This window comes from Saccostrea cucullata, unplaced genomic scaffold, assembly GCF_032062105.1.
Source record: "Saccostrea cucullata isolate Sc308-1 unplaced genomic scaffold, CSIRO_AGI_Scuc_v1 ctg3433, whole genome shotgun sequence".
In the NCBI taxonomy this organism is placed as follows: Eukaryota; Metazoa; Mollusca; class Bivalvia; order Ostreida; family Ostreidae; genus Saccostrea; species Saccostrea cuccullata.
The window spans coordinates 20,366-37,918 of NW_026937009.1; the positions used below are offsets into that span (position 1 = coordinate 20,366).

General features: G+C 34.8%; 1 protein-coding gene across 1 annotated transcript in view; it reads right to left on the bottom strand.

Moving 5' to 3' along the window:
• LOC134247054 (probable ATP-dependent RNA helicase DHX37) overlaps window positions 1–17,553 on the bottom strand; it is a gene marked incomplete at both ends in the record, with an annotated part of 76,783 nt that overhangs the window by 20,341 nt on the left and 38,889 nt on the right. The window contains 2 exons of the mRNA XM_062729393.1: window positions 10,363–10,426; window positions 10,598–10,718. Of these exons, the coding sequence (XP_062585377.1) occupies window positions 10,363–10,426; window positions 10,598–10,718 (185 nt within the window). The remainder of the gene's footprint in view (window positions 1–10,362; window positions 10,427–10,597; window positions 10,719–17,553) is intronic.

The following is a 17,553-nucleotide window of genomic DNA, read 5'->3' on the forward strand; positions in this document are numbered from 1 at the left end:
CATCCGATACCATGCAAGGTGTTTGAACCGCAAGTCATGATGCGTATTAAAATGAACAAAAACTGTCATGTTTGCATGTTTTGAATTTTAATAAATTTTCTACCGTTGCGTTTAATAATGCGAGCACTCTTTTTTTTAACGGAAGTTGCATTTTTAACATAGCAACCGATGATTGTGGGAGTATTTAAGCCTGTTTGAATCTCACTTATTCCTCATTAATGTGCAGAAATTGATGCTTGTTACAATTGTCAACTCGCACTGGGAAGAGTTTATGGGATTAAACAAGAAAAAGATTACAGTCAATTCTCGAATTATCGCCATTCGATTCATCGCCATTTTCGCAATACCGCCATGATTTCCCAAGAACGTTTTTCCTGCTATATAAAATTCTCTTTATACCGCCAAATTCGCATACCGCCATCCGCCACCCTGTTTTCACAACAAACGTCCATTTTTAAGTGTCAATTATCTCGATATACCGCCACAGGTGCTTGTGGTCAGTGAAGCGCGGCTAATTGGTTGACACTATCCCTGTTGTAAAGCATGCAAAAGCAGACAAGGTACATGCAATTAAGTAATTAAACAAGAACTAAATAAACAATAATTTTAACATGAACAGTTATAATAATTTTGTTTTATGTTTAATAAAATTCATTTAGTCACGGCTTTGCCACGAAAGTGGTCGTTGTTAAACTACGCCGATAACTATATTATTTAGATGATCTATGCTTTAAACAATGCAAAGATTGCTGAAAAAATAATTATACGGTATAAATTGTGAATGTTTAATTAACAATGTTGCCATAAACAATACATTTATTCAAGAATTAATTTTACTTACTATCGGCAATATATCACGACGATCGACCCAGCATGTTTTTTTTTCAATAGCAGAACTGCAGATTTAAATGCTCACCCATGTACTTGTCTTTATTTCATAACTGCACATATTGTTTTAGCGAATTTGTACATTAAAAAAGTTACTTGAAGTATCTTCAATCAGAAATACATGTATGTTTTTATATACATGTAATAATAAGAATAGAAACGCTAAATGGCATTTCTAAGAACGGTAACTCTACCTCTTGTTTTCCAGAAGATGGGAAATTCAATTCATCGCCAAGTTCGTTATACCGCCATGATTTCTAAATTACAAAAGGTGGCGGTTTATCGAGAATTAACTGTATTTCGGTCTGCATGGTTACGGGTATGGAGGCTCGTTATTGTAAACGGACAGACCCATTATGACAAACATAAAAAAGAGTATATTGATATACTCGATTCCTATCCTCTTAACAAAATCAATTAATGATAAATAATCCAAAAAATTAATTACATAAATGATCGTAGAAAATAAATCTAATTTTTAATTTCGCCTGGTTAATTGTTTATTTCAGATAAAAAGACTCTATTTATTTTGGTGTCGGGAATATTTGACAAGAGTGCCTGTAAACTTATTTTAACATGAATTGACTATCATTTTAACTCTGCACAAATGTACCTTTAATTTTTTACCGCTTTATGGTTCTGCATTTAGGCAAGAATGATTTAACTTTAAAATCTGTGAGAAATAGCTATAGTTTTTTCCTTGTTATTCGAAAAAAATATATATGTAATTATATTCATATGAAATGAAAATATATCGGGAAAAAAATCACACTAAAAGTATTAATTTTTCAGACTTCTAGATTTAAAAGTGTTATTGTTTAAACCACAATGAAACTTAAGGAGGCTCATTACACCACTTTTTGATGACGTACTACACAAAAAAATAAACCTCCATTGTTTCGACCGAATTACTTGGGGGTCGAATCGTATGGGTACCTCACTTATATGACCCTGACCTTTAAAACGCTTTAAAAATAGATGAAACATGCGGTGTTATAAACAGTGAAAACAAAGTAACGGATTCATTTTACATACACCAAGAGGGATTACTTTTTAGCAGAAACAAAAGAAAACAACAGCCAAATCTTCGCCAAACAAGTAATGTGCAATTTCTGACATGTCGAAGCAGTGGGCTCTATCAATCAACGTGTTTGCATGGAGGAAATTCGAGTTTAAATCTACAACCTTGTTGAAATTAAAAATGTTATTTACTTGCACAATTTACTGTGTTGGTGTTAATTTGTACATTTGCTTTATTGATTTAAATATATATTATGGAAGTTTAAAGCTTTATTTTGAAATTTAGATGTAATGTTCAAACGTTCCTTTGTGTTTTGAGTCTTGGGTAATTAGGAAAGATAACTCTTGAAAAAGGACATTTTATACCAAATATTTTCGAAATTGGAATTTTCATTTCGTTAAAACATTTTTCTTTCAATTTGTCACAAGCAATTCATTGAAATACATTCCTTGTCTCTTCAGAACTCATTTTTAAAATATTTTATGCGCAGATTAAACAGATAATGACATTTATTGTTTTTTAGAAGAAAACTATTTTTTCGAATAAAATTAATATTAGGTATTATGAAGTATTTTCATTGTGTGTACTTGTCTAAAGAAGATGTCCATCATTTGACACTGAAAGTTCTGAAATTCTGGAAATAATAAACTTGAAATAAAACATTTCACTAAAATAAAAAGAAAGTTAAAAAATTCTCTAAAAAATATTTACGATATCGATATCTCCATTTGGATATTTGGCATCTACATGATAAGTGGTGCTGTCATGAAATCTAAAATAAACTGTGGATGTAATGAGCCACCTTAAAATAACCAATCACCACAGTGTCTAAAAATATCATTGACTCAAATTTTCCACAATTGAAAATTGATGCAAAGCATCAAATCTGCAGCAAACAATTAGCATTTCAAAAAGTACTTTCACAATTTTGAAAGCATATTCAAAATTTACTTATTTGAAAAAAAAAATTATTTATTCATATTGCTTTGAAGACAGTCTGAAAAAAAAATGACCGAACCACGTACAGATACCCTGGATCTTTATCACGTAATAATGTCCATGGTTTCTGCAGAATAGGCTATGCTGCAAGGCGCTGCGTAAAATGTGGAAACAAAATTATCCTTGTATCATTCGCAGCTGTAACATATTCAAAACACTTTACTAGATGATCATTTTTTTTATTTTTTCTTAACCATACCCTATGTACCACGACATTATTATCTGGAAAATCATAATTTCCTTTTATATTTATATAGTACCTTTTGTAAACCCTTTTTACAGGCGCGTACCATGGTTTTTGAAAGGGGGGGAGGGCAGCCAGAGAATTTTTTTTTACTTACTTGAAAAAGTTGACAAGCAAACAAACATAGGTAATCAAAGATTACGAAGCTCACCTCGACGAATGTTATCAGTTTTAAGTAATGCAAATCCTACATCGTATTTTCTTAATATTACATGTAAGCATTCATCCTAACAAAAATATTCTTGCAAGTTGTGCTTTACCCTCTACATGGCATATACACATTTCTATGCATTTAGTGTGAAAAACATGTATTGTGTAAACAAATATTCATAACTGTTAAAACTGCAGATATCAAAGACTTCAAGTTCATTCGGATTGATCTGTTCCCAAAACTTTAACCTGGTCTCTTGTATGGAAAATATAGGTCAGATCCAGCATCCCAAGCAAGTCTGATAGTGTCCATCCTAAGATGCATCATCCATGCAAGTTTGGTTTAGCTAGGGCTTATAGTTACTTGGGAATAAAAATGTAGGTCAGATCCAGCATCCGAAGCAAGTCTGGTAGTGTCCATCCTAAGATACATCATCCATGCAAGTTTGGTTTAGTTAGGGCTTACAGCTACTTGGGAATGAAAAATGAAGGTCAAATCCAGCATCCGAAGCAAGTCTGGTAGTGTCCATCCCTAGATACATCATCCATGCAAGTTTGCTTCAGGTAGGGCTTATAGTTACTTGGGAATGAAAATGTAGGTCAGATCCAGCATCCGAAGCAAGTCTGGTAGTGTCCATCCCTAGATACATCATCAATGCAAGTTTGGTCCAAACAGGGCTTATAGTTACTTGGGAATGAAAATGTAGGTCAGATCCAGCATCCAAAGCAAGTCTGGTAGTGTCCATCCCTAAATGCATCATCCATTCAAGTTTGCTTCAGGTAGGGCTTATAGTTACTTGGAAATGAAAATGTAGGTCAGATCCAGCATCCGAAGCAAGTCTGGTAGTGTCCATCCCTAGATGCATCATCCATGCAAGTTTGGTTCAGGTAGGGCTTATAGTTACTTGGGAATGAAAATGTAGGTCAGATCCAGCATCCGAAGCAAGTCTGGTAGTGTCAATCCCTAGAAACATCATCCATGCAAGTTTGGTCCAAATAGAGCTCATAGTTACTTGGGGATGAAAATGTAGGTCAGATCCAGCATCTGAAACTAGTCTGATAGTGTACATCCCTAGATACATCATCCATGCAAGTTTGCTTCAGGTAGGGCTTATATTTACTTGGGAATGAAAAAGTAGGTCAGATCCAGCATCTGAAGCAAGTCTGGTAGTGTCCATCTAGATGCATCATCCATGCAAGTTTGGTCCAAATAGGGCTTATAGTTCCTGTGGAATGGACCTGCTCCAAAAACTTTAACCTGGTCACTCATCTAGACAATGTAGGTCAGATCCAGCATCCGAAGCAAGTCTGGTAGTGTACATTCCTAGATGCATCATCCATGCAAGTTTGGTCTGGGTAGGGCTTATAATTCCTTGGGAATGGACCTGCTCCAAAAACTTTAACCTGCTCCAAAAACTTTAACCTGGTCACTCATCTAGAAAATGTAGGTCAGATCCAGCATCCGAAGCAAGTCTGGTAGTGTACATCCCTAGATCCATCATCCATGCAAGTTTGGTTCAGGTAGGGCTTATAGTTACTTGGGAATGGACTTGCTCCTAAAACTTTAACCTGGGACGCCGACGCCGACGCCAACGCCGGGGGTATAGCATAAGCTCATCTCGACTTCGTCGAGGTGAGCTAAAAATGTTGCCCAAAGTCGAAAATCCTATTTCGTGGGGGGTGGGGGGTGGGGGTTCTCAGTGTCAACTACCTTCAGTACCAATTCTAATACAACATTTTCGGTACATCACTAAAAGTGTTGGGGGGGGCAACCAGGCTTTCAATTAACATTTCCTATAGTATAAGTCAGGTTGGTAAAAAAGTGGGGGTGGTGGTGACCTACTTTTAAGTTGACCTTGTTCAACGACCCAAGTTGTATCAACTGACAAAGTTTGATGATCATAGGCCTTAAAGTGTCCAAAATATGCCTCCAAATCAATTTGAAAACAAAAGCCCGTTAAATTTAACAAGATAGGTCACCTGAGCATTATGCAACAACTTTCCAGTGATTTAATTTGATTCATGTTTTAAGCCAGATGCTATGGCTTTCACAATTTTGAAAGAGGCACCATTGATCATCATAACAATACATTTAGCAGTTGCTTAGTTTGTTTACTTAGTACCCATAGGCAGGGTGGGGGAACAAAAAATGCATTTCAAGTAATCAGTAATATTCAGCAATAATCAGTAATGCCCCTATCACACATGAACCCCTGACCCTTAGGCCTAGATCCACACATTGCACAATTTTTGAAAAGGCACCCTTCCTTTTCAAAAATATTTGATTAATACCAAGGAGCAGATCTCAAACAATTCATCCAGTTTCAGTATATAAGTACACAAACCCCCTTTGGTACCCCTGACCCTGGGGCCTTGAAATTCACAATTCTGGAAGATTAGGGTCCTTGCTCATCATAACTACATAGGTAGTTCATCTGCTTAATACCCAAGAGCAGAGAAGAAAATTTTCAAAGATTTAATGTATTTTCACTATATAATCAATAGAGCCCCGCCCTATCACTAGAACCCCTGACCCTAGGGCCATAAAATCAAAATTTTGGAAGAGGTATTCTTGCTCATCATAACTATGTACTTAGTTTATTTAATTCCTAGGAGCAGAAAAGAAATTTTTTCAAAGAATTCATGCATTTTCATTATATAATCAATAGAGCCCCACCCTAACACCCGAACCCTGACCCTGGGGCCATAAAATTCACAATTTTGGTAGAGGCACTCTTGCACATCATAACTATGCACTTAGTTAGTTTATTTAATACCCAGGAGCAGAGAAGAAGATTTTCAAAGAATTCATATAATTTCACTATATAATCTATAGAGCCCCACCCTAGCACCAGAACCCCTGACCCTGGGGCCATAAAATTCACAATTTTGGTACAGGCACTCTTGCTCATCATAACTATGCACTTAGCTAGTTTATTTAATACCAAGGAGCAGAGAAGAAGATTTTCAAAGAATTCATGTAATTTCACTACATAATCTATAGAGCCCCACCCTAGCACCAGAACCCCTGACCCTGGGGCCATAAAATTCAAAATTTTGGTAGAGATACTCTTGCTCATCATAACTATGCACTTAGTTAGTTTATTTAATACCCAGGAGCAGAGAAGAAGATTTTCAAAGAATTCATGAATTTTCACTATATAATCTATAGAGCCCCGCCCTAACACCAGAACCCCTGACCCTGGGGCCATAAAATTCACAATTTTGGTAGAGGCACTCTTGCTCATCATAACTATGCACTTAGTTAGTTTATTTAATACCCAGGAGCAGAGAAGAAGATTTTCAAAGAATTCATATAATTTCACTATATAATCTATAGAGCCCCACCCTAGCACCAGAACCCCTGACCCTGGGGCCATAAAATTCACAATTTTGGTACAGGCACTCTTGCTCATCATAACTATGCACTTAGCTAGTTTATTTAATACCCAGGAGCAGAGAAGAAGATTTTCAAAGAATTCATGTAATTTCACTATATAATCTATAGAGCCCCACCCTAGCACCAGAACCCCTGACCCTGGGGCCATAAAATTCAAAATTTTGGTAGAGATACTCTTGCTCATCATAACTATGCACTTAGTTAGTTTATTTAATACCCAGGAGCAGAGAAGAAGATTTTCAAAGAATTCATGAATTTTCACTATATAATCTATAGAGCCCCGCCCTAACACCAGAACCCCTGACCCTGGGGCCATAAAATTCACAATTTTGGTAGAGGCACTCTTGCTCATCATAACTATGCACTTAGTTAGTTTATTTAATACCCAGGAGCAGAGAAGAAGATTTTCAAAGAAATAATGCATTTTCATTATATACTTATTTAGCCCCGCCCTAGCAATAGAATCCCTGACCCCAGGGCCATGAATTTCACAATTTTGGTAGAGGACTCAATGCTGATTACAATCATGCAAACAGTTTGACTACTTGATGTCCAGGAGTAAAGGAGAAGATTTTTAAAGATTGCATTAATTTTAGTGGGTTTTGCCCCACCCAAAAGGCCCCAGGGGGGAGGGGACCACAAAATTAACAATTTTTGTTCCTCTTCACCCATAGATGCTTTGTGCCAAATTTGGTTGAAATTGGTTCAGTAGTTGCAGAGAAGAAGCTGAAAATGTTCAAATGTTAACGGACAACGCACAACGCACGACGACGGACAAAAACAGATAGCAATAGGTCACCTGAGTTTACTCAGGTGACCTAAAAAGTAGGTCACTGTGACCTATTTTTGTGTTAACATGATGTGAAGTCCTAAGATGCATCAACTTACAAGATTTGATGATTCTAGTCTTTTTAGTAAGCAAAATATCAACGTTTTTATTAAGTGTAAATTTTTGTTAACTTTGAACTGACCTTGAGACCACGCCCTTTGCCCCAGGGTCAAGCCTTGAACAATTTCTAATCTTCAACATATCAAGACCCTTGTATGTAAGTTTGGTGAAAATCTGCCTAGGGGCTCTGGAGAAGAAGATTTTTTAGCAACCAGTACTTTTGGTTTCATTTTCCTGATTATCTCCCCTTATTTTAGGGTCACAACCCTAGTTTTAGTATAAAAGGTAGCCCTTGAGCCAAGGATACCCTGTGACAAATTTGACAATGATTGGCCAAGCGGTTCTTGAATTATGGCCCATATTCTAAAAAGTTAACGCACACCGCACGACGCACACCGCACAAATGGCCAGAGCATTAGCTCTTTGAGCCTTTGGCTCAGAAGAGCTAAAAATCTGTATCTAAAATTACTCGAAAAAATGTCATTGTGTTTTTATGAAAAATGAGACGTAATCAAATTCTATTTATTCAATGCAATATCATAAATCTGGAATTGAATTTTTAAACTCACTGATTTATTTAGTTTTGCTCCTTGCCCAAGATTAGCACATATCGTTTCGTGGTCGAATTCCACTTTCCACTCGGTGGACAGAGTTTTGATGCTGTTTACGGAGATGAATGAAAACAAACGCATACATGCCGTATATGGTTGTGTAGAAAAATTATCATAGAAGACAATGGTAATAAAATGTTTGTCAGTGCATTTCATCTGAAAGTGTAAATGAGTGCGTTTCTGAGGAGTGGGGTAGTGAGTGTAATTCGGAGTTAAATACCTTGTGTTATTATTATACTATGGATTAAAAAATTATTTCTGAAACAAGTGCCTGTGCCTTGGGGGTCATGATTTGAATAAACTTTAATCTACACTACCTGAGGATGCTTCCACATGAGTTTCATCTTTCCTGGTTCAATGGTTTTGGATAAAAAGATTTTTAAAGGTTTTTCCTATGTATTCCTATGCACAACTTTGATCAGACATTGTGAGCCCATCCGATCCTCAGGGGTCATGATTTGGGTAAACTTTAATCTACACTACCTAAGAATGCTTCCACATGAGTTTCATCTTTCATGGCCAAATGGTTCAAGAGAAGAAGATTTTTAAAAGATGTCATTAATTTTTCATTAATTCATAATTATCTCCCCTTGGAAGAGGGCTTGGCAATTCATTTGAACAAATTTGAATCCCCTTCACCCAAGGATACTTTGTGGCAAGTGTGGTTGAAACTGGACTAGTGGTTCTTGAGAAGAAGATGAAAATGTGAAAAGTTTACAACGCCAACGACAGACAATGGACAAATTTTGATCAGAAAAGCTCACTTGTTGCTTAGGCTCAGGTGAGCTAAAAGCAATGTAAGATGTTCATTTTTTTTCACTAACACAATGTACAAATGCACCACTGCATGCAGTGTTATATATATATTTACTCATTTCAAGAAACTCTTGAAAATTTTAGAATTTCGGCAATCCCTAGAAGATAAATGTTGAACTTGGTAAAAAGTAAAGAGTCTGATTGTCTCCATTCATCCACATTTTTGTCCCCCACTTTCACTGAAAGTGGGGGATATTAATTTGGGTCTGTCTGTCCATCCATCTCTCTGTCTGTAACCATTCCATTTCTGCATAATATCTTGAGAACCCTTTGAGCTTTTGCAGTACAATTTTGTATGGCAACTCCCTACAGCCTAAAGAAGAATCATATTGATTTTGTGGTCAAAAGGTAAAAGGTCAAGGTCATAATTTCTGTCTGTTTTGACACTTTTGTTCTTGAGTGATATCTTGAGAATCCTTTGAGCTTTTGCAATGAAATATTAAATAACAACTCTCTGTGGCCTACGGAAGACCCCTACTGATTTTGAGATCAAAAGGTCACAGTTCAAAGTTGTAAATTTATACATTCAGCCTGTGAGTAACACTTTCATTTCCGGGTGATATCTCAAGAAGATTTTGAACTTCTGCAATGAAATTTTATACCAAAACTCCCTAAGGCCTCTGTCTCACACCTCTCTCAAAGTGTCCCCTTATTTATTTTATAAGTATTTATTGTATTAAATGTCGCTTTTTTTAGCACAAGGCATGTGGAGATGTGGAGTTATTACGTATAATACATGTTCTTGGCGGACTTTATATATTCTTATTACATCTATTAGAACTGTTTAATAAAGATTAAATTAGACTCCATGCATTGTATAAAAATTTGAGAATATCGAACGTGAATATATACATGTATGTGACCTAATGTTTGCATACAATTTACAAAACAAGAAAGCGTCTCCGTGGTGTAGGGGTATGTCTATTGTTTACCATGTGAGAGGTCCCAGGTTCAAATCCAAGATGATCCCTTTTTTTTTTTTTAAATACTTTTTTTTAGCTAAAGGATAGTATTCAGCATAAATGAAAAAGTTATGATGATAGGCTTATACAACCTCATAAAAACATTATAAAGTGTGATAAATATTCTAAATATTAAAAAGAATCTTCCATACACATAGTAAATAAGCAATCAAATCTTCATATCCATAACAGTATTTCTTATTTGCTTCAATAAACATGTATACTTTTAATAATTCTACAAATTCGGGGGGGTGGGGGGGTGGGGGGGGGGTGGGGGGTTGGTCGATTTAGTAGTTTCTATCCAAGATACACAGGTCGTGCAAATTTCATCAAAATAAGAGACATCAAAATTCTTATTGTTTTTCACAATAAATACACTTACATAGTAAGCATGCTTCAATTTTTTTGCTTCTTCATCTGCATCTGGGGGTGGATCAGGACATTTCCTTTGTAAATATTCAAAATGATTGAATTTAAATCAAATTATCATAGATATTTGATTAAATTTCATTTCTCAATGTAAAAAAATCTTGAAACCTCATGCGAAAAAGTTTTAATCTTTGCTAAACTCTGCACACTCAGTTTCTAAAATCTTCAGTAAAACTTGGAGTACTTACTTGGCTACATGATCAACCAGACCAGCAAGAACCACCTGTCTGAGAAGTTTGGCCTGCAAATCACTTGGGGGATCCAATTTGGGGTTTACACACAAGTTGGCATCAGAAATAATTGCATTCACTTGAGAAAAATTGAATAATAAAGTTAAAAAATGTGAAGAGGAACTTTACTCTGTATAATTCTAAAACATGTTTTTTTTATGAAATTAAATTGACGGGTTAAGGCCATTCTATTTTTTTTTAAAGCAATTAGGATGCTTTATGATAAGTTTGATTGAAATTAATCCAGTGGTTCTGGAAAAGAATTTTGAAAACGTGACACAGACCTGTTTATCCATATCGTCTTCTCTCAGTATTTTTGATTAGATTTATCCATGAGATTTGGCAATTGCCAGTAAGATTTAACTTTTCATCTTTTACTTATTTTAAAAATGAACAACTGCTTTTCTGATTACTAAAACTTGGTTTAACAACATGGTCTTTGTCATTTTATGATAGCGTAGTGTTTTGGCAACCCAACATCACTTAAGTGTTTGAAATATTTCTCTTTTTTAGTGATTCAAAAGCATGAAACGAAGACAGATCATAAAGAAAACTAACTTCTAATTCCAAACGAACATACAGACCCTAAACCGTGCTACTACACCACTTGCACGGTACGGTTCGGTACGTTTTGTGAACGGAACGGTTCGCTTTGTGAACGGTACGGTACGCTTTGTGCACGGAACGGTTCACTTTGTGCACGGAACATTATGCTTTGTGGACGGTACGGTTCGCTTCTTGCACGGAACGGTACGCTTTGTGGACGGTACGGTACGCTTTGTGGACGGTACGGTTCGCTTTGTGGACGGTACGGTTCGCTTCTTGCACGGAACGGTACGCTTTGTGGACGATACGCTTTGGGAAACGGTATGCAAATGAAGTGGGCGGAGCCTGTTAGCTTTGGTTCTTGATTGGCTGCTAATTTTACAATTTTATTTCCGTTATTACAGAATGTAATTTATTTATTATTCATATCAATTGAAGTATCAATGAGTTTCTATTTATTAGAGAAGTTTAAATGTTTTATTACATGTATGTTATTGTGTCGATCATAGTCTTGTATGCTATGTCTCGGTTTCAATTTTAAATATTAATTTACACTGCAGCAGTGATGGAGGAAACAAGAAAAAAATGAAAGGAAATAAACATCGTCCCACTGATCTTTTTCGCATTTGTAAATATATTGATATTTAGAAGGTAAATATTTCCGTGCGTATTTTTTTTACCTATGCCGAGGCTGCGTTTTAAATAGAAAAAATATATACATGTACATAATATTTTTTTTTTTCATTTTAAAATAAAGCTTTAAAAGAACTGAATATATACTTGTTCTTTATATAATACTACACACATAAATTATTTTTAATTGATTGATCTATAGAAAAAAATATGACTAGGCCTATTCGCGCTTATATTTTTATTCTTAGTAATAAGAAATGTACATTGTTTCTTATTTTTAAAATTGTAGATCTGTCGTTTAAACGTCTGCCTTAGAAGAGAAATATCAGTAGACAAAAACAAATTACATGTAATTAATAAAAAAAATTAAAGAAAAAGGGTATAAAAATAATTTACAGGGCATAGAAGACTTGTTTATCTGTTTTTTTTTTTTCTTTTTTTCTTATGTAAATCTTTAATTATTCTGAAAATCTTTGATTATTCTGAATTTAGATACGAAAATCGGCAGCAGAAACTCGGAATCAATAAAATGACTTCCGGGCGTTTTTCTCGTAACAGAAAACATTTCTTTTCAATAACTAGCATTATGTTTTCAAAAATTCTCTCAGTCTAAGTAATTATTTTAATAAGTTTTTCTTTATTTTATTGAGTAAATAAGTGTGTAAATACATGTATAATGTTGTGAATGAGAGAGAGAGAGAGAGAGAGAGAGAGAGAGAGATGTTTCTTAATCTGTAAAAAAAAAATGTATTTATTCTCATTCTCCGTTTTATTTACATCGCCAAAGTCACATTTAATCAGTCTATGATGCTATTTAATTTCCACAACTTTCGTTCAAACTCAACCTATTTACAACTATTGCGCAATGCATTTGTTCTCAGGCACATGCACGAAATCCTTGTGCATCACTTGTCAGTCAAAATCGCATGACGCTAGGTGACCCTGAGAGTCTGTTTACGCGGAAAGAATTTCTCTTGTGATTTGAAACATTCTTATGGTCAGTTCACACCTGTTTAAAAAATATTGGGTCACAGCCAGAGGGCCGGGATGCCGTGTGTTTAACACACCTTTCAAATTATTTAGTTCTGACCACATCAAGTGTACATGCATTTTTAAAACTCACTCAACTGACATCCAGCGAAACTCATCTTCCAGGTTTCACCACAACATTGATTAGAATTTTTCTTCCTAAAACATCCATTTCAGACGCAATTAGATTTATTAAGCATGAATCCCTTAATTATCATTTTACTTTTTAAAAAAAATGTACAATAGCCTCACATAAATTCGCAGACTTTTGATGAGTTTTTAGTAGCTAATTAGTATCGCCTTCTAAAAAGGGGGGGGGGGGGGGTATCAAACAAAATGTGGCTTGAAAGAGGATTGAGAAAAATCATTGTCTTTTTTATTTTCATTTTATTTTTGTAAATTATCCTTTTCCAGACACAAATAAGCAGGTGTCCTGTAGATTATGATTTTTTTTTAAATTTACAGCAACGTAACATTTTGCACACTTCTAAAGAACTTATTACCTGCTAATTCGTATCGTTTTCATGAAAGGGGATGGGGGTACAGTGTAACAAACCTTATAATATCTATAATTTTTCGCAAATTGTTTTTTTTTTGTATGCAGCTTGTAAGTTGATCACAATTTTATTAGTCAGATTATCATCTCTATCCGTTCAGTAGAAATCTTCCTATTTACTGCATGTAATACATGTATTTTAATCCATGTTTGACATAATTACCGATTTTCAGTGTAAGTTTAATTGCATCAATGATTCGCCGAGTAATTATCTGAGCAGAATTAATGTGCGAGTCTAATACTTTTTTTTTAACTCTAGACAGTTCATATATGTTTTAAAATTCTTACAGAATTAATGATTAATTAGTAAAATCACGCATCTGATATGAACTAGATATGAATGCACACTTACGGTAAAAAGGATCACGTATCTGATTCAATGATTTAAATGGGCAAAATTAAAATCTTAAGTCAAGAAAACCAGGAAATTAGTTTAAACATCTGTATAGTTTAATTACAAATATTTAAGTACAACAAATATTTCAAAAAGAAGTTGATTTAATTTGCTCAAATAAAGAAAATGAAAATATTTATTATCAGATCCGTAATGGGGAACTGTGATACACCTTGTTACATAGTGTCCATGATCGCTGACATCAAGGATGCCGACATCGAGTTCGAGGTTCACGGTGCCATGTGTTTTGCGGGAAAAACCCGTGGTCTGTACTGTACCTTTGATCACAAACACAACGAGTTGATCTAATTTATAGCATATAAGGAATTGTCTCAAACTCTGTCTAGTTGTTTTGAAGTTGTTTATTTCGAGTAGTTTCCTTTATTTTCACAGTTGAAAGCCCAGATGCATGATACTTGATAAAGATGTTTCGAACAGCCAGACATAAACTCCCTCCTCTTTTCACGGGCGCTATTGCGAAAAATAAACCAAAATGACTTATTTGGTCATTGCCCAGTTCAAAAATCATTGGGGGCGTGGTTTGCATAATTAACCAAAGAACGGTACGGTTTGTTTCTTGCACGGAACGGTACGCTTTGTGGACGGTACGGTACGCTTTGTGCACGGAACGGTTCGCTTTGTGGATGGAACGGTACGCTTTGAGCACGGAACAGTTCGCTTTGTGGACGGTACGGTACGCTTTATGAACGGAACGGTTCGCTTTGTGCACGGAACGGTTCGCTTTGTTCACGGTACGGTACGCTTTGTGCACGGAACGGTACGGTTCGTTTCTGAGGTGTAGTAGCACGGTTTAGGGTCTGTATTTCCGATTTCAATATTTTCTTCATAGCAAAATGTGAGATGTATTTTAAACTAAAAATCCCTACAAAATACTGTGAATTCGTAAGAGTAAACAGGTCTGGTGACAAGTTTACAGATTGACAGACAGATCTAGAGGAACTGTGAACACTGAGCAGCAAATGATACCCACTGTCTTCAATATGATTATAATGGCAGTGTCAAAGATTTGCTCTGGGGCACACGAAATATGTGTCGGATCAAAAAGTAAAATAAAAGATCCACAATGGCTTTAAGTAACAAAGATTAAGTAAAAGTTTCATTAAATTTCATTCAGATGTGTAGGTGGAGTTTAGTCTAGTCATTCTACTGAAAAATGAGAACTAATTGCAACAGTATATATTTTAATGCAGGTTTATAGATAAACTATTGGTAACTCACATATAAAAAGTTTAGAAAAAATCACTCAGGGGAAAGTTGGGAAATCGAAAGATTAAAATTTGGGATCAAAATGAATTTAGAATGACCCATTTACACACCGTACTTTCTCTATATGAGCTTCCTATGACAGACAACCTGTAAACAATAGCCAATTAGCAATAAAGAATATTTGTTTAAATTTATTTTTAAAAAGAAAATAATTATTTTGTATTGTGGGGTGGATCGTGTACTTGTGCAAAATCTCAAAATTCATGTAAACAAAAAAGTATGGAACGCTGTTTGTATTCACAATATACATGTATGTGAAATTCCTAAGTGAGAATGTGTTTATTTTCTTTTTTATTTTATTTGTAAACACCTGGATGGACATTTATACCCCAGTAGTTTTGGGTTTTTATACACAATAAATAAATATTAACAAAAAATGTATAGAACATAGTTTGTATACAAAATAAATAAAAACAGCCTTTTCTCAAGAATTCTTATCAGACAAGTACAATGTATATCAGAGTTGTTACAATTGCATCATCACAGAATATATTTTGATTAAATATCTAGAAAATATAGAGAAATCTATCATTTTCAAATAAAGAGTGAAGAAGTTTATGGAATCAAATGAACAGAATTTGATTTGAAGGTACCCAAGTTAAAAAAAATCAAATATTTAATTCCATTCAGGCATCTCCGGAACTTGAATTTGGGCTGTGTGATTCAAACAATTTTTTGCTTTCCAGATTACTGCTGATTGCTTTTATAAAATGGTAACCTTATATAAAATGCCAACTGATATTGAGCGTTTTCTTTACAAAGACTGCACCATCTAGGCCAAGCTTAAAAAATTCTTTGTTTGCAGTTGCCGACCTGTAATTTTTAGACTGGGTCGGTAGGTAGGCATTCTTTTTTTTTTTTTTTTTTTTTTTGGAAAAAAATCAGATTTTTGTTAGATAACAAATAAACGAGGTTTTCATACACTTACTAGACATGAATAAGCTCACCTCTTGTTATAAACCACCGACTGATAAAAAACGTGTCAAAATTTGAAAATGAAACTGTTTCAATGTTCTGAAAAATTGAAAAAAAAAAATTACCAAATGGCTAAAAAAAAGTTTGGGTCGGGTGCATTTTCAGTGGGTCGGTAGGCAACTGCAAACAAACTTAATTTTATTTTAGGCCCTACATCTATACATGTATGTATGCATGTACAAGAGCTGCAGTATGCTTATAGTAATGGAAATAATTCAAATGGAATCGTTTAGACAGCATTAAATGCTTAAATGCTCTTTTTCAAAATTCTTAATGTAACTTTAAACAAAATATTTTAAACCCATTTTTAAAAACTTCTCCTTGTAGAACAAATGGTCATTTTTGCAACAGTAAAATGCCTGATGCAGTACTTATTGAAGCTCCATTTTATGGGGACTGGTGATAAAGGTGTTCCCATGAGCATGCTTTAGAATGTGAACAATCTGGAACACTTTCAAAGTCACTTCTTAATAAGAGCAACATTGAAAAAAGAAAAGTAGATGGACGTGAATCTATCTACTATTATTGTATTTTGTATAACGTCCCTCTCGTGAATTTTTCATGAATATGGAGATGCCACAACTTGCCGGTGGAGAGCTGCAAATTTTGTATACTCAGCAGTAAGGGCCATTGAGCAGTGAGGGATCTTTTTTGCACCCGTGCCTACTGCAACACGGGACCTCTGTTTATAGGTCTCATCTGAAGGACCGGTATCCGCGTCCCACAGTGGGATTCGAACCCGCGACATAAGGATCGACTCCTTACTTCGCAACTCTAGAATAGACGCTATAACCACTGCATCATGCGGGTGAATTCCTAGATTAAAGCCAAATTTTTATTATTTCTATAACTGTTATGATAAAAATATTTCGGGAAAATATAACAAACATTAATAATACTTTTACATATGAATTTGAACGAGGAAAATTGACTACCATTATCTACGAAGAAAGTTTAACAATTAATTCTTCCTTGTGAAACAAATACTTGGCTTGCTCTCTTTTACTTCATTCCATTTGTATAAGTGCTTTAATTTGACCTTATAGATTTTTTTTATCAATAAGAATTAAATAATCTACTGTGTGCTTTCAATTGCCCCCACCCTCTTCAAGTAACATTACATAGCAATGGTTTGAAATACATTAAAATTTAAGAAGGGTAACAAAATAATAATTATTAACTGCGCAGAACCTTTGCACGCACATTTCGCGATTTTTTTTTATCTCAATGCAATTTAATTACTGTTGATTCGGCTACATCTTGGTTAACAATGATCATTTTCAAGGGATTACAATTTCAGATTTTATCATAAAACGTATCTTATCTTTATATTATTGCATGTAGTTGAGGGTTACACTGAAAAAGTCTTGAAATATTTTTTGAAATATCACCATCCATGAAGCAACATTGACTGTTGCTATGTTCTTCTCACACCGGAGGGTGTGGTTTCATTATTTGGAGGGTAAAAAATACATTGATCCACTTGATATCGGT